We start from the raw sequence: 22,038 nt of genomic DNA, 5'->3' as shown, positions 1-22,038 counted from the left end.
CTAAAAACGTTTCAGAGTAGAAATATGCACTTATTGAGTGGTTAGATAAAGAAAGGCTCATCAAATTGTTAATTGAAAAAAAATTTTAATCCCTGACTCAAATGGAGCTGTGCATATGTAGGTACATTATTGTCTGCTACCATTTTCAATTCCAGTGTGGAGGGAAGTGGTATGGAAGAGTACGATATGTTTCTGGGTGCAGTTTTGGCTTCTTAGTTCACAGCCTGGGGGACAGACTATACCTGTACACCTCTGCCACATCAGGGGTGGAGACACTGTTGTCCCTTAACATCTGCATTGACTGAGCTCTTTTGCAGATACAGAGTTTCATTCTAATGTCAGTCCTGTAATCTTCCAAAACTGAGTTCATCTGGAGGGATTTGTAGCAGATGGCTAATTGGTGGATGCACAGGATTCTTCCTTTAAATTTAAAAACAAACAAACAAACCAACCCCACAAAGACTGACGGGACAAAAAATATAAAAACAAGCTTGGCTTCGAGATACAGTGTTCAGCATCCCACCCTGATGAGTGGAATGTTGATCAGTGGATATTGTTACGAGGGTCATGTACTTAAGGTCCCCTAAGGAAAAGTAGTGCAATTTGTTTGTTGAACACGTGCCTCTCTATCAGTCCTGGCAGATGTTCTACCTCTTGGCTGCCTTTTTGACGAGGCCTGAAGCTGGTGTGGGATGGAGGATGCCAAATACAGCATTGTGGCTTCACACAAGGGCAGCAGCAGGAGCAGAATGTTTCCTTGATGGCTGGCAGTCTCAAGAAGACAAGACTGAGTGTATGTAGCTCTCTTGGTAGTAGATCAAGTGCTTCTCAATCTTACAGTATCTTCTGGAATTTTTAAGCTAAACTGGTTTTGGTTTGGGGTTTTTTTTTGTGTGGTTATACTGATAGAAGGGCCAAATAGTGGGATAATCTAAAGTATCGAGGTAATCCTGTAAAATGTGGGAATTTAGAGGATGGGTGTCCTGTTTCTTTGGACTTGTACCATTGGACAACTATATACTGATATAAGTAGCATCTGTATACCTGTATACATGGGATTATACAGACTGATTGCTCCATACTATGTTTCTGAATTTAAGCAAAACTTCAAAATGTTTGTCTTGGTGCTGATTGCTCTTTGTATTCAAATCTTACCTCTTCTTACATATATTCACCTTTTATATGGTGTTATACTTCCTAACAATAAGGGAATTTCCCAAAATTATGATAGAATGCAGATTAAATTTGAGGGTATTAAGCTACCTAATATCCTCACCTCTAATGGAGACAAATCCATCACAAGTTTCCTCTTAATAAATGCTGTTTTTCTGTGTTCAAAATGAAGCTTTGAAAATTTGCTTATGCCTTGATGGTGAATATTTACCTAAATTCTAGATGATTGTTATATTTAGACATTGAAGTATGAAATGCCAATAAATAAAAATAGTGCTTTAGTAAACTGTAACAGAATGTATACAGGAAGTAAACAAAGTAGGTTCCTAATACTTTTTCAGGTAATCTGTATGTATTCAATAACAGTTTCAAAATTTCTAGCCCTTGGTGCCAAGTTTTGTTGCCATCATAGCTGTGGTGTGGGTGGAAGAGCCCAACCAGAAATGAGCAGATCTAACTGTAAGCTACTTTGCATGTTGTCAGTTGACTATAAATTGCAGCAGTCATTGACTCAGCGGAACAAGCAACACAATTCAGGTAAGAGACTTGCATGTTGCTGTATCTAGCCAAGATCTTCACTGAATATCAGTGTTTTTGAAAATCACTTCTACCAGCCATTCACTAACAATGCTTCCATAGCTCTTTAATGAATCCTGTTTAATACGATCTCTTATTTAATAAGGTGTAAGAAAAATGGAACATTAATTTCTTTTTTTTTAAATATCATTCAGATATTTTCAGATATTCATCACTCTTAAAATAGCACGTCTTGTTTCCTGGATTTTACTTCCATCTGAAGATTGGTGAGTCTCTGGTCTAAGAGGAAAATGTTCCTAACACTTGAATTTTGCACTTTGTGCTGGTAGTAAGGCAGCAGGTAACTGTTTTATGTAACGCTGTTGTCCAGCAGAAGTGTCAGTACTAAAATACTGCAAGTATCTCTTCTTGAGGAGTTGTGTTGGTTTTGATTTCTTGCTCTGTAATGATGTTTTGCTGTAAGTTTTTCTTTTGCTATGTAGCAGACTTTTTCCTCAGACAGTGTTTTTAAGTTGTTAGCAGTAGAAAGTTTTTAGACAATAACCTGTGTAAGTAGAAAAAGGAAAGATGACTGGCTATTGTTTTGATTTTACGATGAGTGTATATTCACCTCTTGATTTTTTTGCATGCATACTAATGTGAAATGGATGTGTGTTCATGCTTTCAGCCTACCTACAGAAGTACCTGTTTAAGATGCATGTGACTTTCACTCATGTCTAACAGCACGCTATAAATGAATTCTTAATTCATTGGATTTCTGTCGTGAAATCTATGTGCACCAGAAAAAGAGACAACACTGAGTTCAGAGGCATTTTCATAGAATATGTTGAGAGGACAGGTCCACACTGAGTAAAAAATTCTCTCTGTATAAACATGGCAGGTATGAAGTCGTTAGAAAACATTACAATATCCCCATATCCTTGTGAAGGATTCAGGGGATCCCATTTATGTTATGGAGCTGTGATTGGAGCATTTGAAGCTTTGTAAGATTTCTGTGAGTATGGAATCTAGATGTGTTTAGTAACCTAGCTAAATGTTCAGGTGTGGATTCCATTTTAGAGGATGTAATATAACTTAAGTGCTTTAGACAGCAATGTACAGATGTGCAAGTGGATGGTGAGTAAGAACATTTTTGGATAAATTCTGTGTAGGCAAGTATTGCCTTCAAGCTGTAAGGATGGCTCACAGTAATTCTTTAAAAATTAACTAGTAATTTCAAGTGTATTTTAAGTAACTATTAGGAGACAGTCATTACATTATCAGCACCTATGCTGATATTTAGCTGTTTGAATAATGATATTGAGAAGACACTATAATGTAGCTTCCTATAAACCCTTGCAAGATTATCTTTGTAATAAATCTGTAAGGGTGATTTAAATAGTTACACCTGCTGTAATGCTGCTCTGAAGAGAGGATATGGGGTTTTAGTAGGCCAGTCTGAGTCAGAGCAGCGCCCTAACAACTGTCTGCAGTCCTTTCTTAGTATTACTAAGACATATATTTTTTCCTTTAATATTGATTATTTTTATTTATTTAGTCCTCTATCAATAGGATTGTATTTAGTATTTCATATCTGTGTTTAATCTGCAGGTGAGTGCAGGAGGAGCATGAGGACCCAAGGAGATGTTAGGCTTAGCAGAAATTCTCTCTTCTTTCTAAATTCTCTAAACTTCTTTTAAACCTTTTTATGTTGAGTGGATGTAGTACCTGACAGACATGAAACTAAGATTGGGATAGCACAAGCTTTCCATCTATTTAAGATAGTGTGGTGAATGAGACATCAAGTGAACAGAGAGAAAAAATGATTTGTCTTTGAAGGCTTTTTGGTATGAATAAGGAGTCTTTTACTGCAATTGTAGATTTAATTTTTTTCAGGAGGAGAAGGGGGTGGAGAGAATGTCTCTGATGTTGGCCTGCTTTGTTTATTGTCTACAGACATGTAAGTTTTGGTGGATTTGGAGCAAGCTAGACTCATGTGGAGTACGTAGATTCTCTTAATTTCTAAATCTGAGGTGAAAGGAGACTGCTTGCTCTTTCCTGTTGTGAATTATTTTAATCAGTGTTGTTGACTTACACTTTCTGTTTTTTTAAATGGCAAATTGTTTGCTCTATCTGATGATCTTCTAACACCTTTCTGAAATGTCACAAATGCATTCAAAATCTCTTCTGGAAAATACCAGTGAGGCCAAGTGCTGGTGGGTCTGCATGAGGTGTTTTTATTACTGTTCAGTAAGAGTGGTTTAAACTCTTATGTAACTGTGTGTTTACAGGTTAAATGCAGAACCTGATGGATGGCAAAAGCTACTGTAACCTCATCTGTACTGAGACCCAGTGCATACAACTGGCCCGGCCTTTCTGTGCCGACCCACTGGTCACATTCCACGTGCACCCAGAAACACCAAACCAGGTCACTTGCTGTGAGGATTTGTCATTCCTTCCTTTCATGTCTGAGCATCTCATCACCGAGAACTTCTACAGTGAGCCCTGTACCTTTCCCTACCAAATGCCCCATTCCAATTTCCACAGAAGTGAGTACTCCTACGGGCCAGCTTTCATCAGGAAGAGGAATGTGAGGGAAAGGCAGCGGGTTAAGTGTGTCAATGAAGGCTATGCTAAGCTGAGGCATCACCTGCCGAAGGAATACTTGGAGAAACGGCTCAGCAAGGTAGAGACACTCCGTGCTGCAATAAAATACATTAGGTACCTGCAGTCTGTTCTGTACAGTGATTCTGTGGTGGCAGGAAAAAACATCATGGAGCCAAGCCAAGCTCCTAAAGCAATTAACAAACAGAACCAGTTTTTGCAGGCGATCTAAAGTGTTGCAAACCAAGCAAAAGGTACCGCGTCTGGGAGCGTAGTAGCCACTCCATTAATGACGTGAGTGTTCCTGGCACATCTTGGGAGCAGCTCGGAGCACACGTCAGTGTCAGCCCACACAGGAGCTTTAGTTTTGCAGATAGTAACTAAGCTTAGATACGAAAAAGACCACTGGGAAAATCTGAGCTGAATGACCTAAGTTAATTCATGAAAATCAGGAAGCGTTTCTAAATTTGTCACCAAGCTAAAAATGTAGCACCTATACGTGTGAAGTAACTGTATGTATCATCACAATCTGCATGCTTTAAAATAAAATCTTTCTACTGATGGGACTGAGATTCTTCTCATTTTTTCTAATGTTACTGATTTACTCTCACATACACTTTATTAAAAGATTCATGATTGCCAATGCTTCTCTTAAAAGACCCTTTTAAAGGTTCCAAGGAGTGTTGTTAGATGCCAACAGAAAGAATAACTTAGTTTAAAAGGGAGAAATAGAGTAAGGTAGCAGCTTTCTGCAGCACAATTACTGAACATAGGAAGATCATTAAGTTTTGCATGTGCTGTTTCATTGTTTTCTTATTAATGAATATTTTAATCACATTGAAAACTATTGACTTAGCCTAATTTTGGTTGAAAATTGGATTCTTATTTGGATATCACTGCCCTTAAAAATTACTAGATAAAGAACAATACACTACATAAAGAAGGCTGGGAAGGTCTTGGCTATGGGGGAAAAAACAATCCTACAACAGAAATTTTTTGGGACTTTGACTGATAATGGTTGAGGTCTGGGGTGGTCTCCCCCAGCCTCCCAGTCTGTTCCTCTGTACTACTGATGGTTTCAGTCAGCTGTCGTGGAATAGATTTGTGTGAAGATGATGAAGAGTTTAGCTCACAACTGGTAAAAGTGTTCTTAACATTTGCTCTGCATAAGGGGATGGTATTATTGATACTGAGCAATTCTGCTGGCAGCAGGAGAGCATGTAGCATGCACAGCAGAATGCACAAAAAAATGGTTACAGACTTCTTAAGTGATGTATCCTTGTCTCTAATTGCAGTCATCCCCCTGTTACATTGTTTTTATAGCAGTGAATTGGAAAATGCCTGCAAAAGGCAATTAAGCATTCCAAACACACACCCTCCAAAAAAACCCACAACCACAAAACCAAACAAATGAGAAATCAAACCCCAGTTGTTAACTCTGTTTTAAGGAGGAAATAAAGATTAGGGATCACAGCAGAGATTAACAGGTGGATTTCTGCTTTATATTCTGTCATGTTTTTGGTAGACAAGTTGTGGGAAAGGGGTAGAATTTGTAATCCTTCCCCCTTAGTGCAAAAGGAGAAAGTTGTAAAGCGATTTGACTTTGGTTTACCTCAGCTTCAACGTTTCTTTTCATATTTCAAAGCAATTTACTTGTCATGCCCTGTGGTGGCAGGCTTTTTTCCCCCCTTAAATCTGAATTGTGGCTTTGATGCTGTTTTTATCCTGCGAGAGTAGGCCTAGAGGACACTGAGCTCTCTTATAATCCTTTCTCTGCCCCTGCAGTCTTTCAGTGCAGTACCTAAATCCACACGAGCACTGAGTGAATGTGTGGCAGACAAATGGACCTCTCAGTAGTCCTGTTCCACTGGTTTTTAAGTAGTAAGGTCAGGATGTCCAATCCTGGAAGTAACAACTATGGCAACCTCCATAGCAACCAGGAAACACTGGCAGCAAGAGGCCTCCTGTGTCCAACGGGCAAAAGGGCAAGATTTCTGCACTCAGACTAAATCCAAACTGACCAGATGCACTGTTACCAATAGCTGGTAAGTTTGAAACTCTGCTGTGTCAAACTATTTGGAGTTATCCAGAAATAAAATCTCAGAATATAGTGTAGTTGCCTTTGTCAGTGACCTGTTTTGTACATAAATAGGAGTCCCTGCCCTCAGCAGTAACAGTGCTGAATGGTAGAAATGATAGTTGCATTTCTTTGCAAAGTATTACTGATTCTGCCCTGTTTTGGTTTTACAAGGAGGGGGTCTGTATAGTTACAAAACAATTGGATATATTGTGTTGATTTGCTGACTTAAAGACGCATTCTGCAGCAGTTAACCCACTCTTCTTGCTGGGTTTGCTCTGCTAGTTTTCTGAAATTATGTATATCTGGGAGTCTCCACAAAAAAGACTTCCAGATGATATTTCTTAGATAAGAGACAAAATATCTAAACTGGAGTTTATCAAAATATCTAAACAGGAGTGCTTAAACTGCATTTTGTAAAATAAAGCACTTAAATTTTATGTTGTTGAATTTCCATGCAAATTTTACCCTAAGCATGCTAAATGTTTCTAAGCAATGTTAAAAAAAAAAAAAAAGGGAAATGAATGGAAGCTTGTCTACTACATCTTTTTAAATTACCAGAGATAGCATCACATCATTGATCTTACTGTGACAGCCTCTGAATAGTTATCACTTGTCACATCTGAGCATCTCATTCTTTCTCATTGCAAGCCATAATCCTGCTGTTATAAAACATGACAGGACAGCTGAAAGATCAAAATATTTCCTCTTAATACATCACTATAAATAAACAACAGGCAATGGTAATCGTTCAAAAACTGTCACGTTTACTCAGCTTGTCAACTTCAGCTGTAATTTCTGTCTCAGCTTGTAAAACAGCGAAGGTTTGGCTGGCACTGTGTACAAGAAAGCTTTAAAGGAGAGTATAGGTATAAGAAAAGAGAGCTGGATTTTACAGAGGAAAACAAACGTTGGAGGGAGGTGAAAATTATTCTTTTTCTGGAGATTTTCATAACATTTGTCATTTCCCTGAGTGTTTCTGTCCCTCTTTCAGGTCGGGATTTGGGTGACTGAAGATCACTGAAGGCAGTGATATGGGTTCATCTGGCCAAATGCCAGTCTGAATATTCTGAATTCGGTGTTTTTAAATAAAAATAAACAACTAATCAAAAGTACTGAGTTCTTGAGGTACTCTGGAAAGCATTTCTTTGTGTTAGAAATGCCAGTACTTTGTCTCTTTTCTACCAACAGATCACGACTGAGTCCTGCAGGTATCTGCTTTTGCAAGAATGGCTCATTTGGAAGGGTTCCTGCCTACGAGTCACAGGTATTGCAGTGTGAGGCCAGCTCTGGACAAGTTCTCGTGTTCCAGCACTGTACCTGCCATTAACCCCACCTGCAGGAGCTCTTTTGTAGTGTATCCTGCCTGGATCGCTGAGCCCCTCACTCCCCAGAGGTAAGATCAATTCCTGTTTGAGTCTGTGATTTGGTTTTTTTCATGATATCTAGTAGAATAAACCAGGCTGGTGTGTCAGATTAATAAATTAGCAGTTTGAACATCATTTGGGCTTTTCCACCCCTGCACTGGCAGTTTTTTAGATGGTGTTAACTGAAGTAATTTGCTACCTTGGAGATTATGAAAAGCAAAGCCTGAGTAAGCCTCCTATCAAAGAAACATTCCTATAATATTATTTGGATAAATAAAAGCATCTTGCATTAGCAGCTGTCTTCTGTGAAATGTTTCTAATGCTTTGTGACAGAAGATTATTTTTCAAGTTTTGAACTTGAACCTGTCATCAACCAGCAGCGTGGTTGTTTACTTCTCTGCTTTGCTGTTCCCCGAATGCTTCAGTGTAAACCATCAGCTACAGCATTCTCAAGCACGCCTACGCTGCGCTCTGTGCTGGGGAAGGGTTGCATTGTCTTGCCACGTAAACAGCAAAGGGATAGTGCAGGTATTCCTGGCCCAGGATTCCAGCAGACTGCTTCCTCTAAACCTAAAACCAAAGAAATCTGGGTAAAAGCAGACACTGATATGTTTTTCCCAAGAACAAGTAACTGTCCCCGCACAGGCAAGTTTGCTTCCCACATTCTTTGGCCTGTGGGAGTGGTAGAAAATGAGATGGGGTGTTCCAGTTCTGAAATCTTAAAAGGTTTTGTTTTTTTTTTTCATGACCTACAGAAGCTATTTCTCTCATTGCTGACCCATTTTCTTTTCTTCAAGGTGCCAATGGATTAGCCACTGCCTCCACTCCCCCCGCCTGGCATGGGAGAGACTGGGGAGATCCGTGTGCATAGACAGCAATATGCCTGTGCTGGTGAGAAGGGAACAAGATGGATTTTATTACCATGGTACAGTAAAAGAGGAGGTAGAGGTGAGCAGTGGTACAGTAACATGGGTGTGAGTAACAGGGAGCAGTCCTCACACACCACCTGAGTTCAGTGTAGCAGTTTTGGTTTCAGCTGGTGCATGAATTAGAGAACAGATCACCAGGACAGCTGGAACTTGTGGTTATCATAAAGCTCCCAACATGCATGATTCCAGGCTGTTCCTTACCTCCTGTTGCCTCACAAGCCATGTGAACCTCTTGTGTACAGCATAGCCTGAGGCACCAATAAACTAATGATGGTCAGAACTGTGCTCTGCTCAGCCCCCTTTGCTGAGTCCATCCCTAGCAGTGAGCAGGTGTGTTTCAGGGATTCTCATCTTGTGCAGAAAATGGGTGCCCCACAGACTCCCAGTTCCTGCTGAAAGCAGTGTTGTTGTGCACCTTGGAAGAGCAGTCCTCTGCCTCTGCTGGTGCTGGGCACTGAGCCAGGCTCAGACAGCCTGAGTGCCGTTGCAAACGATGTAGGGGCTGCTGTTGTGTGTACACACATAACCATCAATAGCACAGGAAAAGGCTTAGTGTTTTGTGTACACACATCCACCTTGAGTCAGCTACAGACCAATGGCTTGGGGTCTTTCCAGAAATGTCAGTGAAAGCTTTAATTCATTGGTTTGTTAGCACTTCAAACTTAACACAAAAAAGAGCCTATTCTTTCTCAAGAACAGGGAAGTGCCTCACTTCATTGTTGATGGAAAGCCTCTTGACAGGCCTTAGTGTAAAAGAAAATAAAAATTCCCGACAAACCCCCCAAGAAGCAGAGTTAGTCTTGTATGTAATGAGGAAGACTTAGGCACAATTTAAGAACAGGTCTGAAAGGCTTCAGTGTCCCTTGTTACTTGGCACACATGGTGGTGTTTGTGAAATCCAGCTACACTTGTCTATAGCTTTTTCTCTTGGGAAAGAAAATACAGATCCTAGTGGCAGTGACTCTATACATATGCTTTGCTCATCCTTCTTTCTGGTGAGCCTCTTCAAGATTTTTCTGGCCATCTCAGTGCTGGACTAACACCACACACTATTTAGCTACTGTTCAGGCTTGGTTTGGCCTAGTCACATAGGCACAGGATGGCCTCCTACTGAGGGTTACATGACCTGACACATTATAGGGTGTTTTTCAGTGGAACTGCTATTTTGTTCTTGGTAACAGAGTGAAAGAGGCATGTTCCTGGTAGAGTTTGCCAAACCACTTGTGTCCTGTGGAAAGCATCCAGTGCGTGTGCAAAAAACAGCAAAGGATGACATTCTGGAGTATGTGAATGGGATGAAGCACTCCTTACTCCCTGGAGACAAAGTGCTGGCACCCTGGGAGCCAGATATGGCCAGGTATGGCCCAGGAACCGTCCTCACAGGCATTGAGACAAGGGACCCCTTAAGAGGTAAGAAGGATGTTGCCCTCTCCCTTCTTGTCTTGCTCTGGAACACGCGTGAGACTGTCGGGATAAACGCTTGTCAGGATTAACTCTTGTCACTGTGCAACTGCCAGAGGAATAACAGTGCACAGAGTACAGTTTAGTGTTGCTTAGAGCTTACAGGAGCTGATGGGACTTGCTGATGGATATCTGTGTGTAACCTTATCGGTCTGACCCTAAGGAAGTTGTGACCCATAAAAATGTCATCTGTGTCCGTGGGTGTTGCTGGGACAGGGCTGTGTCTGCCATGTGCAGGACTGTGGCCTTTTCACAAGGAATACAAATGAGACAACTTTCAGGAAGCATTCATCTGATCTTAAATGCTCACATTTGTAACAAATGGTACATCTGGGGGTGATTTTATCACCCAAACATAGGAGATTTCAACAGCTCATTAATTTTTCCCACATTTGACAGTCAAGCTCCACTGACTTACCAAAATACTTTTCTCAGAGCATTGCTGCTAACTTTGGCAGTAAAAACAAAGATTACTCAGTCAACAGTTTCTTGTTCATCTGATGACAGATTGGGAGGAAAGATGCTGCCAGTCCTGTGTTTTAATGATGGTGCCCTACCTGCCCACTCTACCCCCCCAGCATTATGGTGAGAGGGGTGATAGTTGATCCTGCTGCTTGACAGAAGTAGAAAGTGTACAAAGCTGCAAAGCCTGATCTGTGTATGTGCACTGCCCAGGCAGGCCAGCTGCTTATGGCTGCTTACTTTTTCTCTTAACAGCCTCAGAAGATGAAGAAATTACAGTCCAGTTCTGGAATGATAAGAAAGTGAAACTCCCACGTAATGTGGCTCTGTGGATCCCTCCTGGCCTGTGGGAGAGGATTGTAGAGATGATCCACATGCCCTTCACCAGCAGGCTGAAGTCCAGAGAAAATCTGGACGCTGGCTCTTGTATTTTTCCCTACAGTCCTAAACCAGCCCTCATTCCTGTTTGTGCTGGACACAGCCTTGCCAAGCACTGCTTGCTCTGCTCACCCTGCTGGCCACATTTCCACTACCACTGTGGTGGTGCTTTGTGCTGTTTGTCAGGATGTGTAAGGTGCATCTGCTGCTGTCACCCCCGTGCTGATGCCTGGTGGTCTCTTCCATCCAGGTCTCTGGTCTTTCAGAACAGATCTGAAGAGGCAGAGTCCAGCAGTGAGCCGTCTCCAGGCCTTCTAGAACTGGAAGGCACAAAACAAGAAGCAGCTGCAGCTGTGGCTACATCTTCCTCCTCTTCTGATACAAAGTGGGACCTGAAGCCACTCCCCACTAGGAGTACTGTGGTGGACAGTGCTGTTAACACAGCCTGTGGCTGTCTTGAAAAGCCCAAACTAAAGGATTCTGCAAGACCTCAGTGGAAATACTGGAAAAGAAGCCACCACAGGTCACATTCCAGTAATTCAGGTACCTTTCAGCATCTCCACAGAGAAGCAGCAGTCAGAGGGAACAAAACCAAATGTGCTCTGGGCAGGGCAGTCACTCTGCCTGTAGGTTATTGGTTATTGGGATTAGTACTGTAAATTTGCATGTCAGTCTCTGATACAATACTTCTCCCTCCCCAATGTTTCTGCTGCTTCTTTTAGCAACTCATCTCATGGAAAAATACCACAACAGTTAATTTCATTAACCTGCATAGCTAGTCCATGCTGAATAACCTGGAAGAATTCCTTTCAGGCTTAAGTTGCATTTTCTCTCTTCTGAAACACATGATTCTCCATTTCAGTTCTGGTTTTACTCTTACACACAATTTTACTCCTTCCTAGGACTTGGCAGTTGCAGCAGCACATGTATGAAGGGCAAGCTGGAATCCAAAGCCATCTCCATTGGGGACACATCCCATGTGGGCCCAGCTAATCGGAGTGCAATGTTTGAAACCATTGAGCTGTCTCCCAGAGGGCAACTCACAGTGAAAGAAATCTTAAGAGACCAAGATTTCAAGCCATCACTGGAGGTAAGGTAATCTGTATTAATAGTGTAGTTATGTAAGCATGAGGTTTGTTTGAATGGAAAAGATATTCTTGTTAGTGGTCTGGGAGCTGGTAAGAAAACTACATGGTTTCTAATTTAACTGCTTGCTAAGGCCATCCACCTGTTTTGTGATAGGTAGGAAACTTCTCCACTACCAGGAAACTAAAATCCCCAAACCCTAAGGAAGGGCTGAAGCTACTTGTTAAAATAGAACCGATTATGGCAGTAACCGTGTGAGCATTTAATAATGCAGAGTTCCGTTCAGAAACCTGCCAAATGCCCATTGACAGCAACTCAGTGAAGTCCTATGGAAGTAGAGACCTACATGAGTGGCCCTAGAAATGGACAGATGTGACTGTCAGCAGCAATAGAACACAAGGAAAGACTCAACCTGGAAAGGTGCTGAGCTCTGCCAGTCAAATTCTGATTGTCACAATCTTTGTCTCTGAAAGATAAAAGCAGATTCTTTAGTAAACAGTTTTTGCCAAGTTTCTTTTACTCCCTTGCAAGAAGCAAGCAGTTTAAACAGCAGATCTCTACCCTAAAGCTGGGGATACAGAGTAAGCAAACTGTGTCACAGCTAGGAACAAGGACAACACCCTGGTTTTTAGGCCTGGTTTCTGTTGGCCATGATCCCTCCTGCTTTAGAAAAACTTGGAAAAAAAAATCAGAACATGAATACTAAAAAAAGCAAGCAGAGAAAAAAGGAAGAAAAAAGCTTACAGGAAGAAGGGGAAGATGAAAGAGAATGTCAGCACAAGAGCATCTGGGGTACAATTAATAAATTATATATCAGAAATCAAATATTAGCTCCTCTGTACCTTCATGCTCTTGCTACTGTAAGCTGACTCCAAAAAAGCTTTGAACATTCTAACCTTGTACATTTAGGAGAAGATGAATCTGTTCATGACATGTCTTACTGAACAGAGAATATACTGGAAGACATATTCTCACAATTATATGCATTCATTTTAAGCAGATGCTCACCAACTTATTAACTGTGTGGTTCCTACTTTCTATTTCTATTCTACTTTATTATTAAAATAATCATAATTACACACCTTTTTAATTGATTTCCTAGGAATTTAGAAGCTAATGTGGAGCTTCAGGCAAACATGCTGTATGTTAGTAAGTGTCACAGCTGTGCACTGAAGTGACGTGATTTGCCTTTTGGTAAAACTAATAAGAAAGCAGAATTGTTTAATTCTAGCCCCAAACCAGCAGCATGAACCACAGCAGTGGGCACAATGTGGTAATACAGAGTATAATGACATCCTTTTATTCCTGTAAAATAGCCCTAGGTGATTTTAAACCTAGAAGATACATTGGTACTCTTTGAGATAGCTGAGGCAGTTTTATCATGTGTTACAGACTGCATCAGAAGTGACTTGCAACAAACAAGTGAAGCTAGACCATAGGCTTCCCAGAGGTGCTCTCTGGGGGGCTGATGTCCTCTCTCTGCAGTCAACAACAATCCTCCTAACTTCTAAAGCAGCAAAATTTTTCATCAAAGCCTAACATCTTCTGAAAATCCTTTGGTCTTAACTGTCCAGTTCTCTGTTTCAGCAGTAAAGTTTGTACTAGCACAGAAAATATACCATTGTTAAGGCTACGTGAGGCAGAGGTACAGCCAGGAAAGCAGCGGTTAACAAAGACACTGATGCTTTTTTTAGCCCTGATTTCCAAGGGATTTGTTTTCTGTCCTCCAGGAAGAAGGTTTTGCAACATCAGAAAAACAAAGAAACAAAAGAGCGTCAGATGATAAATGTAAAGCGACTTGCGTGGGCGACGACAAACTTGATGTTATAGAGCATGTCAGAGCTCCCTTGCAACAAAGCAGAGAGAGACATGATCAACCAGAATTCAGCACATGAAGTTCAGGGGCTGAAATTTCAGGTAAACTGCTTATACTCTATTGGTGTTATACTTATTAAGCAAATCAAGTTCTGGTTTAGGTACTGTCTCAGTGGAATACCTTTATGGATGACTATATAGTTTTAATACTGAGAAAGTATATTTCTACCCACATCAAACTTCAGCATCCTCACTCTTTACTCCAAGGTGTGATATTAAATTCCTAACTACCTGAACTTGACTTTACAGTTCTGGAGAGATCAGATGAACTAGTATGAGCACTAAAAGCCTGAACAGATGCACAGCAAGAGTCCAATAAACCTCCAATTTGCCTACAGATCTCTAGAGTGAGCCAGAGGAATTCAGGAAAGCAATTTTTGTTAGTAGAAAGCCAGAAGGAATGCAGAAACAATACAAGTTGACAGCTGAAAGTATTTTTTTCAGGATTAAAGCGGAAGACAAAGTAGCCAGAGGGTAAAAGACCTGCTACTGTAGAAACAAATAACAAAATGCTTAGAGATCCAGCATTCAAGTCACTGAATTTTATGTTCAAATGAAAATTACTGAAACCTTAATACATCAGCTACAAAAAGATGACAGATCTATATAGGTCACATCACTAATTCTAAACATGGAACCTGATCCTTTGGGAAAGTAAAGCATCCAGGGAATTTTGTTAGCAGGACTGCTCATGTTTAAAGCACATGAACTTGTCCATAAGCTGCAGTCTGCAGGTACTCAGCAGTACTTTTCCCCTGCAGGAAATAGGATAATTCAGGGTACCCCACTGCCCTCAGAAAAGACAGCTAACTGAGGTTGAGCCTGCTCTGCAAAGGGACAGGACTTGAGGGGTCAATAATTTACGTGCCTATACTGAACATCTGACATATATTCAAGCACCTTTCTGAGCTGGGGTCCTAGGTAGTGAATTCTGTTTACATTTTATTTCTTTATTAGAATTGTAAAAGTATAGATAAGAGAATGGATTATGATCCAGCTGCTCTAAAATCAGTGCCATCCTACAGAAGCTAATGCACATCCATATTCATACCACACAGATCATGCTCTCTGTGGTCCACAATGCGACATGGAGGTTCTGTCTGAGCATACTATAAAAGAAGCAGTCCTCACAAAGGCTTGATCATGTATTTTATTCCACTGATTGTATCTTTAGTTGTTTAAAGCAGAAGAATCTGGAATTACACAGTCACATAATTGGATTTAAAAGGCACACAGTGTACAAATATTTATAAAATCAGTGTACAAAGTGGGTTGCATATAATTGCATTAAGTAGAAAACAAATATACAGACCATAAAAATGGAGTCCCCAAAGAGGAAGCTACTATTAAAGTGCTAACAAGAAAAGGATATTTATAGTTCATTACATGCAGTAAAAAGAGCCTTGTATTTTATTCCCGTGATGTCAAGAAACAACAAACATCACAGAACAAAAGTTAAATCAACACTTTGTCCTGCATTGACACCTACTACGAGGGTTTTTTTCACCATGTCATCTGAGATTGCTGTGACAGAATAGATGCCGGGAGAAACTTCGATATACAAGTCTTTGGAAGCTTGTCTGGTCTTTAAGAGGAAAAAAAAAAAGCTTCATTACTGGTTAGCCATCCTAGATTTCCCACAAAAATAAAAATTTTGAATTTGGTTAAAAAAATTACATTTCAGCTGCTATATAAATGTACTAAGGTTTTTCAAAATCAGCGTGGACAAAACTGTGAAATGTTCCTGTGGAAGTGATCACTGTGCTGTAATCTGTGTCTCACAAAACTGAAAGTTAGCAACCTAGACAGTTTTGAACATAAACCTGGAAAACATTCCCTATCGTAAGGGTGCTCCCACTAATTTGTACTGTGGGACAAATTCTGTGTTTCTTGTCTATTGTGTCTTAGCAGTTCCTGAAATTGATTTGGTGAGGTGTTAGGCTTTTAGAAATAAAACCAGATTTCTTCTCCTTGAGGAACAGGAGCCTTCAGAGAGCCTGTATGAGGGCCAAGAGTAAGTGTCTAAGCAACTGCTGTGTGCCTTGCTGCACACTTTTCCTCAGGAGCACAAGTGAGGTGAGACTGGAGAAGTGCTGCCTTATTGCTGCTGATGTAATTCACAAAAGCCTAGAGCTTTATTGGTGTTTCACATTCCTTACCAGTCTAACTGGTACAGACTCTTAACTGGTTATGTGCCAGAATGCCACAATCTGGCTTCTGATTAACTGTGCAACTCTCTGTGTGCCCATTTTCCTACCTATACATACCCCCCCAGGACTGGGAATGCACCACTTGTTAATCTTCTGTGTCATCCAAGTCTCCACATCTGTCACAATTTTTAACCAGCTTGATGCAAAATGATGATAAAGAAATGCTATCAAATACCTCCATTTAAAAACAAAGTACTCTATAAGCTTACACGTTGCTGGCAAGTTTGAGCTCGACTGGGTGCTCTGGAAGCTTCAGGCCTCTGGAAAGAAAAAGATACTGTTTTCTAATGATACAACACATCCAGCCCAAGTGAGGTGATGTGTCATGTGCAGGAAATTTTCCCCTCCATGAAGGGACTGATATGACACTGGTTGGTGCCACCAGAAGCTACTCTGTCTTCCCACCACCCAACAGAAGGCTTAGATCAGTCCAGGTGTTCCTAAGTCCATACTGTCAACCTACATATATTAGTGTCTCACAGATGGATGGATAACAATTATCCTGCTGCAAGGGAAGGAATAACCTTAAATCAAAACCAAAAGTACCTACCTCTTCTTCCTCCTCTCTTTCCTCTGCCTGCTTGCCATGGTATTTGCAGATGTGTTTAATTTCATGCTCTTTGCACCTCGGGGCTCCCACGAAGCTATAGTACTTCTGGACAACAATAGAAACACAGAATATTATGTGGGGAGGCATCAAAGGCCATACTCACAGCTACTGCAGATTTACAACTGAAAGTGGAACTGCACAGCTACTGACTTCCTCTATTAATTGGCTGGTTTGTTCTCTTGTGAGGATGAAAACAATGCCTGGATGTCCACAAGACACCTGCCTTACGGTACAAGACTGTCAGCCCTGATTTTAGAAGCCTGTCTCCTGACACAATATGTAGGGAGGGACTCTGGCACCTCAGAACTGAACTCATGAAAATGTCAGAAGGAATATTCTGGAAATACCTTCCTGATCAGGCTCTTCAAGAAAAGCTAAGGTGGAAGAAGGCACAGTTTATGGGTCCTTAATAGGACATATATGCCAGTGAGGTGCTTTGCAACCTAGCCAGTGAAGATTCATTCTGCAGGGCACATGCAGGAGCAGCACTCTAAAAGCAGAACATGTTAATACTGAAAACTGAGTCAGTAAAGAACCTAAAGTGTTTTCAAGGCTGGTACCAGTAGCACAGCAGTTCTGAGAACTGTGTTTAAGTCTACAGCAGCCCTCTTCTGGTTCAGCTGCAAAGGTACTGGAACCTTCCTCACTGCAAATTAAATATTAGAGTACAGCTCTGCTGCCATCTGTTGTCACAAGAGAACTCCTCCCAGGGTTACCTTTTTGATCACAGGGACCAAAAAGTTCCAAAATATCTATTTTATTTCACTTATGTTGTCCTCAACCCTCACTGTCTGGACTAAAGATAACAAAAATAAGGCTATAGCAATTCTTATTTCCAGATCTACTGCTATGCTTTATTCCTCAAGCTTATGCACAAATCAAGAGATCTGGTTGCTTGTATTGTGGTTTCTGTGGAGCTATGTCCCAAAATGCATCAAATGCTCTGACCTATTGCATAATGCTTTGCAGCACATCTCTGTATCACAGGAGGTGAGCTGGATTCTTTTACGTGATGGCACAGAGCAAAGAAATAAAATCAAACTTTTGGTGAGTAATGAGGGTAAACTTTGGTCCCTTAGTAACTCCAAACAACTCAGCTTAAATCCCAGTTCTAATTGTTTGCATTGAAGTGGCTAAATGGTTGTGTTCAGCTGGAGATTTTTATTTGCGCTTTTTAAACTTTATCTATGAACAGGTCTGACAATTCCCCCTTTTTATGACTCCTCTAAAAAATTACTGAAGCAGTACTGTCTTGGATGATGCATAAGTGTGGAAATCATTTACTGCTTTTCCAACTCTAACACTGTTAGCAGGCCATAAGGTAGACCCATAGATTAATATAGGTTGGAAAACACCCTTAAGATCATACAGTCCAACCATAAACTTAGCACTGCCAATTCCACCGCTAAGGATTAATCTCTATACACTTGTATTTTTGTTTCATCTTGTGTAAAACTCTATTCTGCCTGAGTTGTTTTCAGGATTAACTGGTTACTGTGTGTAGTGCTTTCAAATGATAGAAGAGTTGCTTAAGATCTAATCATTTGGCGTGATGAAGTACTGTTTTCTCTAATGTAATTGCAGACTTAGCCTGTGTTATTAACTCTGCAGACAACGAGCTCCCTGCTGTGTTGTAACAGCTCCCGAGGGGCACAGCCGCTGTGAACTGCGGTGGAATTCACAGAGACTTCAGTGCAGCAGCTGGGCTGCAGGGCTGCCTTCACAAGGATGAGCTGGCAGAGGTTGGCTCCTGGTCCATCCACTCCATAAGGCAATGATACCTGACAGCCAAAGCCAGCATGAAAGCAGTGGAGCTGTGCATCTGTAAGCCATACCCCTCCATTTCTACTTATCACAAAGGTACGGTGCTGCTCAGAACTGAGCCCACAGTCCTCATCCAGTGGCAACATCCCAGATCAACTTTGACCCGGTTTCATCTGGGAATGGAGTTGGTTTTCTTCCTAGTAGCTGGTACAGTAGCTGTGTTTTGGGTTTGGTACAAGTATAATGTTAATAACAAACGGATGTTTTGGTTGTTGAATGGTGCTTACCCTAAATCAAGGACTTTTCAGTGTCTCATGCTCTGCCAGCAGGGAGGTGCACAAAAAGATGGGAGGGAGCCTAGCCAGGACAGCTGACCCAAACTTGCCAGAAGGATATTCCATACCATGGACTGTCCTGCTCAGTATAAACTGTGAGAGTTGGCTGGGGGGGCCGACTGCTGTTTGGGGACTGGCTGGGCATTGGTGGTGAGCAACTGTATTGTGCATCCCTTGTTCTTCTTGGGTTTTATTTGTCTCTCTCCTTTTCATTACAATTATTATTATTATTGTTATTATCATTACTATTATCATATTTTACTTTGTTTCAATTATTAAACTGTTCTTCTTTCAACCCACAAGTTTTATTTTCTCCTGATTCTCCTCCCATCCCTCCAGGGTAGGGGGGCAGGGAAGGGAGTGAGCTGTATGGTACTTAGTTGCTGACTGGGGTTAAATCACAATACTGGGGAGGTTAACTCAAAGTTCAGAGCAAAAGCATAACACAAAACAATCTCTTTGCTCGAGAGTCGAACTCTTTAACATTAGCCTTACTTCCACCACCCAGAACACAGTGTCAGCCAGCATGAGTGCTTCACATTGGTCTGATGGAAACAAAGGGTTACTATGTCATAAAGCCACTCTACAGCAGAGATACTTTGGAGCACTGGAAACACTCCATATATTGTGACACAAAAGCCTGTGCAGGGGCCGACACAATGTAATTTGTGATGTCACCTGACATTTCTGCCTCTCTGACTGTAATGCCTTTTCACCAAGAAATGGAGAAACCCTCTGCTAAAATCTGCACCGGGCTACTGGAACTGTCCATGGAAAATGCTGATAGTGATGTTTATCAGCTTAAGTGCGATAACACCGGTGAAACCTGCCTTCTACCACATGATGGTGAATGTCCCAAATGTCTTCATCTAGGCCGGCATCAGAGGCTCACTGGCTGAACTCTTTCCATGCAATGAGCGAAACTGAAGTCTAATTTTTTCAGTAAAAGTGGTGCCCGCCGGGCACATCATAAACATTCCCCTCTGCACGGGTCTGGGGGCGAAACCTCACCTCGCATTCCCTTGAGGCTTTACCCATCAGCTTCACGATCGAATCGAAGGCTGCGCTGAGGCGCTCGGCTTCTTCCTCCTGCAATTAGAGACATTCTCTGTAACCCAGCGCGGTGCTCGTTGCTTAGAGGCAGAAAGCGATTAAACAGCAAACACTCCCGGCTGTCCCTGGGGTGGCACAGTCCCGGGTGGCCCAGCGCTGCCCCGCCGGTTCCAAAGGAAGATGTAGCGCGGGGAGGGGGGTAGGAAGCGACAAAGCGTACTTCAGGACGCTCGTTAGGGCTCGCACGTATACAGACATACAGCCGTGTGTACAGGGAGGTGTGCGGGGCTCACTGACCGGTCCCGGTCCCGGCCCCGGTTCCGCCGCCCGGCGCCGCGCGCGCTCCAGCACATCTCGCGCCAGCCCGGCCGTGCGCCCCGCGCGCGCCACCTCCATCCCGCCGCCGCCGCGAGCCGCCGCCGCCTCCTGCGCACGCGCCGCCCCGCCCCGCCCCGCCTCGCGGGCCCCGCCCCTCCTCCCCCCGCCGCCGCCGATAGGGGGCGCTGCCGCCCCGCCCCGCCCGGGAGCGCCGGGGAAGATCCGGCGGGACGCGGCCCCGGGCAGCGCTCGGTGTGGGGAACCTTGACTCGGCGGACCTGGGGGCCTCCACCCTGCGGTGCTGCCCGGCTGTTTGGTTTTCTTTTAAAACTTGTGAGGTGCACGGTGACGATGTCAGTAGGTAGCGATGGCCGGCTGGGCGAAGGGGGTGCGGGCGAGAGGGCACAGCATCTGCATCCGCTCCCCGGAGGAAAACCCGCTTACCTGGGTCGGTGAAAGAAACCGCGCGGCGTTTTGGCCCCCTGCGAGCAGGGTTTGCCAAACCAGCCGGTTCGCTCCCTGGGAGCCGGGTCTGTCCCAGGAGGGTTCTCCGGCGAGGCCGTGGTCACCGCTTGGAGTCGCCAGATGGGCTCGGGAAGCGGCTCCGTGTGAGTCAGAGCCACCCCGAGGCCTCGCTAACCCCGTGTGCCCTGAGGTGGCGGTGGGAAGGGCGAAATACGCACAGAAACTTTCTTCAAGTGCAGTATGGCCGAGGTTAACGTGGAGGCCCCGATTCTGCAAGTCCTCCATTCCTGCTGAGAGCTTTGCTAGCTGTAATCTGTTTGGCAAACAGCAAAAATAATCCCCTCCTAGTTTAAGTTTTACTGTCGTCTTCCAGTTGCTTAACCAGAGCAGCAGCCAGGGCCTGTAATAAGCAAGCCCTTTGCAGGCTGCTTGTTCATTAAAACACATTCAGAGCCCCAACTCAGTGTTCAGATACACTTTAAGTTTGGTCTCCTGTACTCACAAGAAAATGTAAGCAGTTGCTGGAGTGCTTGAGGTCGGGGGAACTAAGTGAAACATAAACAGAGGAGAAAAATAATATTTGATAAAAGCAATGTTAGCATGTTTGATGGGCCGGAGAAGCAGCCAGAATAGACTGCTTCCTGCTTAATTGGAAGCTGAATATCTTTCTATGCATCATTCCTTGTTAGCAATGGTCTCCTGGAGAGGCAGGTGAGTTTGCTGTCTGGCTGCACTTGTGAAATATACTTGGAAAGGCCCTCCTGTATCCTTTTCGTAACAGGGAGACAACCATTCATTTGCTACTCCTGCCAGGTACTTGTAGCAGTAGCTTGTTCAGGAGGTAAATTATTCCTTGTGTGTTGAAGTTTAAACTCCCACCATTTTTTGATGTTCAATGACACAGTACTCCTTTTGCAGCTGAGTAAATACATCTGTCCCAAGAAGGCTGACAGCTGAAATAGCTTGTGCTTTGAAACACATTCACATCAGAATCCAGATGAGCGCTACCCTTATTTCCTGTACACTCACTCTTTTGAAATATAATGGAGGCTTGTGAAATGCTGGGCATTTACACCAGATTCCTTGTTGTATGGGATGATGGATCAGAATATCTCAAGACAACATATTTTGTTTTGCTGATGAGGTGGCAAAAGCCAGGAATAGTTTATCCTGAGCACTTGGTTCTGTGTTCAGAGAAGTATCCTGGTGTAGGAAACCTCATAAGCATATGCCTAATGTGGAACACCAGTTTGCTTCCATTTCAGTCAATGGAAAGAAAGTCAGTAAGTGCTTAAAGTTCAAGAAATGTGTAGTGCTGGAATTTGTACTTCCAGCTGCAGAATACAGGTGTCGCT

At 42.6% G+C, this 22,038-nt stretch overlaps 2 protein-coding genes across 3 annotated transcripts; one reads left to right on the top strand and one right to left on the bottom strand.

Moving 5' to 3' along the window:
* Positions 1-55: 55 nt before the first annotated feature.
* On the top strand, positions 56-19,852 carry CUNH11orf16 (chromosome unknown C11orf16 homolog). Of its 2 annotated transcripts, none has more exons than XM_051803913.1 (8): positions 56-4,238; positions 7,574-7,766; positions 8,535-8,685; positions 9,848-10,076; positions 10,845-11,510; positions 11,870-12,057; positions 13,784-13,970; positions 18,333-19,852. In XM_051803913.1, the coding sequence occupies exons 1-7, from the start codon at positions 3,986-3,988 to the stop codon at positions 13,946-13,948; spliced, it is 1,845 nt and encodes a 614-aa protein (XP_051659873.1). In that variant the 5' UTR covers positions 56-3,985; the 3' UTR covers positions 13,949-13,970; positions 18,333-19,852. The 2 variants fall into 2 exon arrangements, with proteins under 2 accessions (XP_051659873.1, XP_051659872.1); XM_051803912.1 differs by lacking the exon at positions 56-4,238 and adding an exon at positions 4,535-6,338 and having other exon boundaries at positions 7,562-7,766.
* AKIP1 (A-kinase interacting protein 1) lies at positions 14,208-20,297 on the bottom strand. The gene is made up of 5 exons (XM_051803929.1): positions 20,198-20,297; positions 19,859-19,936; positions 16,689-16,793; positions 16,348-16,398; positions 14,208-15,513 (listed from the first exon to the last, which is right to left on the bottom strand). Exons 1-5 carry the CDS (start codon positions 20,294-20,296, stop codon positions 15,370-15,372), a joined length of 477 nt encoding a protein of 158 aa, XP_051659889.1. The 5' UTR covers position 20,297; the 3' UTR covers positions 14,208-15,369.
* Positions 20,298-22,038: the final 1,741 nt, after the last annotated feature.

The sequence above is a fragment of the Manacus candei genome, unplaced genomic scaffold, assembly GCF_025592945.1.
Source record: "Manacus candei isolate 608988 ecotype Guabito, Panama unplaced genomic scaffold, ASM2559294v1 h1tg000060l, whole genome shotgun sequence".
Lineage (NCBI taxonomy): Eukaryota > Metazoa > Chordata > Aves > Passeriformes > Pipridae > Manacus > Manacus candei.
Note: the sequence above shows the minus strand (reverse complement) of the source record. Positions and strands in the feature narration are given on the sequence as shown.

Bases quoted from the DNA above. Each gene is read 5' to 3' on its own strand.
- CUNH11orf16 (XM_051803913.1), top strand. From the start codon at position 3,986: ATGCAGAACCTGATGGATGGCAAAAGCTACTGTAACCTCATCTGTACT. The intron at 4,239-7,573 runs GTGAGTACTCCT...ATCACGACTGAG, and splicing joins CCATTCCAATTTCCACAGAA to TCCTGCAGGTATCTGCTTTT. The intron at 7,767-8,534 runs GTAAGATCAATT...CTTTTCTTCAAG, and splicing joins GAGCCCCTCACTCCCCAGAG to GTGCCAATGGATTAGCCACT.
- AKIP1 (XM_051803929.1), bottom strand. From the start codon at position 20,296: ATGGAGGTGGCGCGCGCGGGGCGCACGGCCGGGCTGGCGCGAGATGTG. The intron at 19,937-20,197 runs GTCAGTGAGCCC...CTCTAATTGCAG, and splicing joins CGGGGCCGGGACCGGGACCG to GAGGAAGAAGCCGAGCGCCT. The intron at 16,794-19,858 runs GTGAGGTTTCGC...ATTGTTGTCCAG, and splicing joins AAGCCTCAAGGGAATGCGAG to AAGTACTATAGCTTCGTGGG.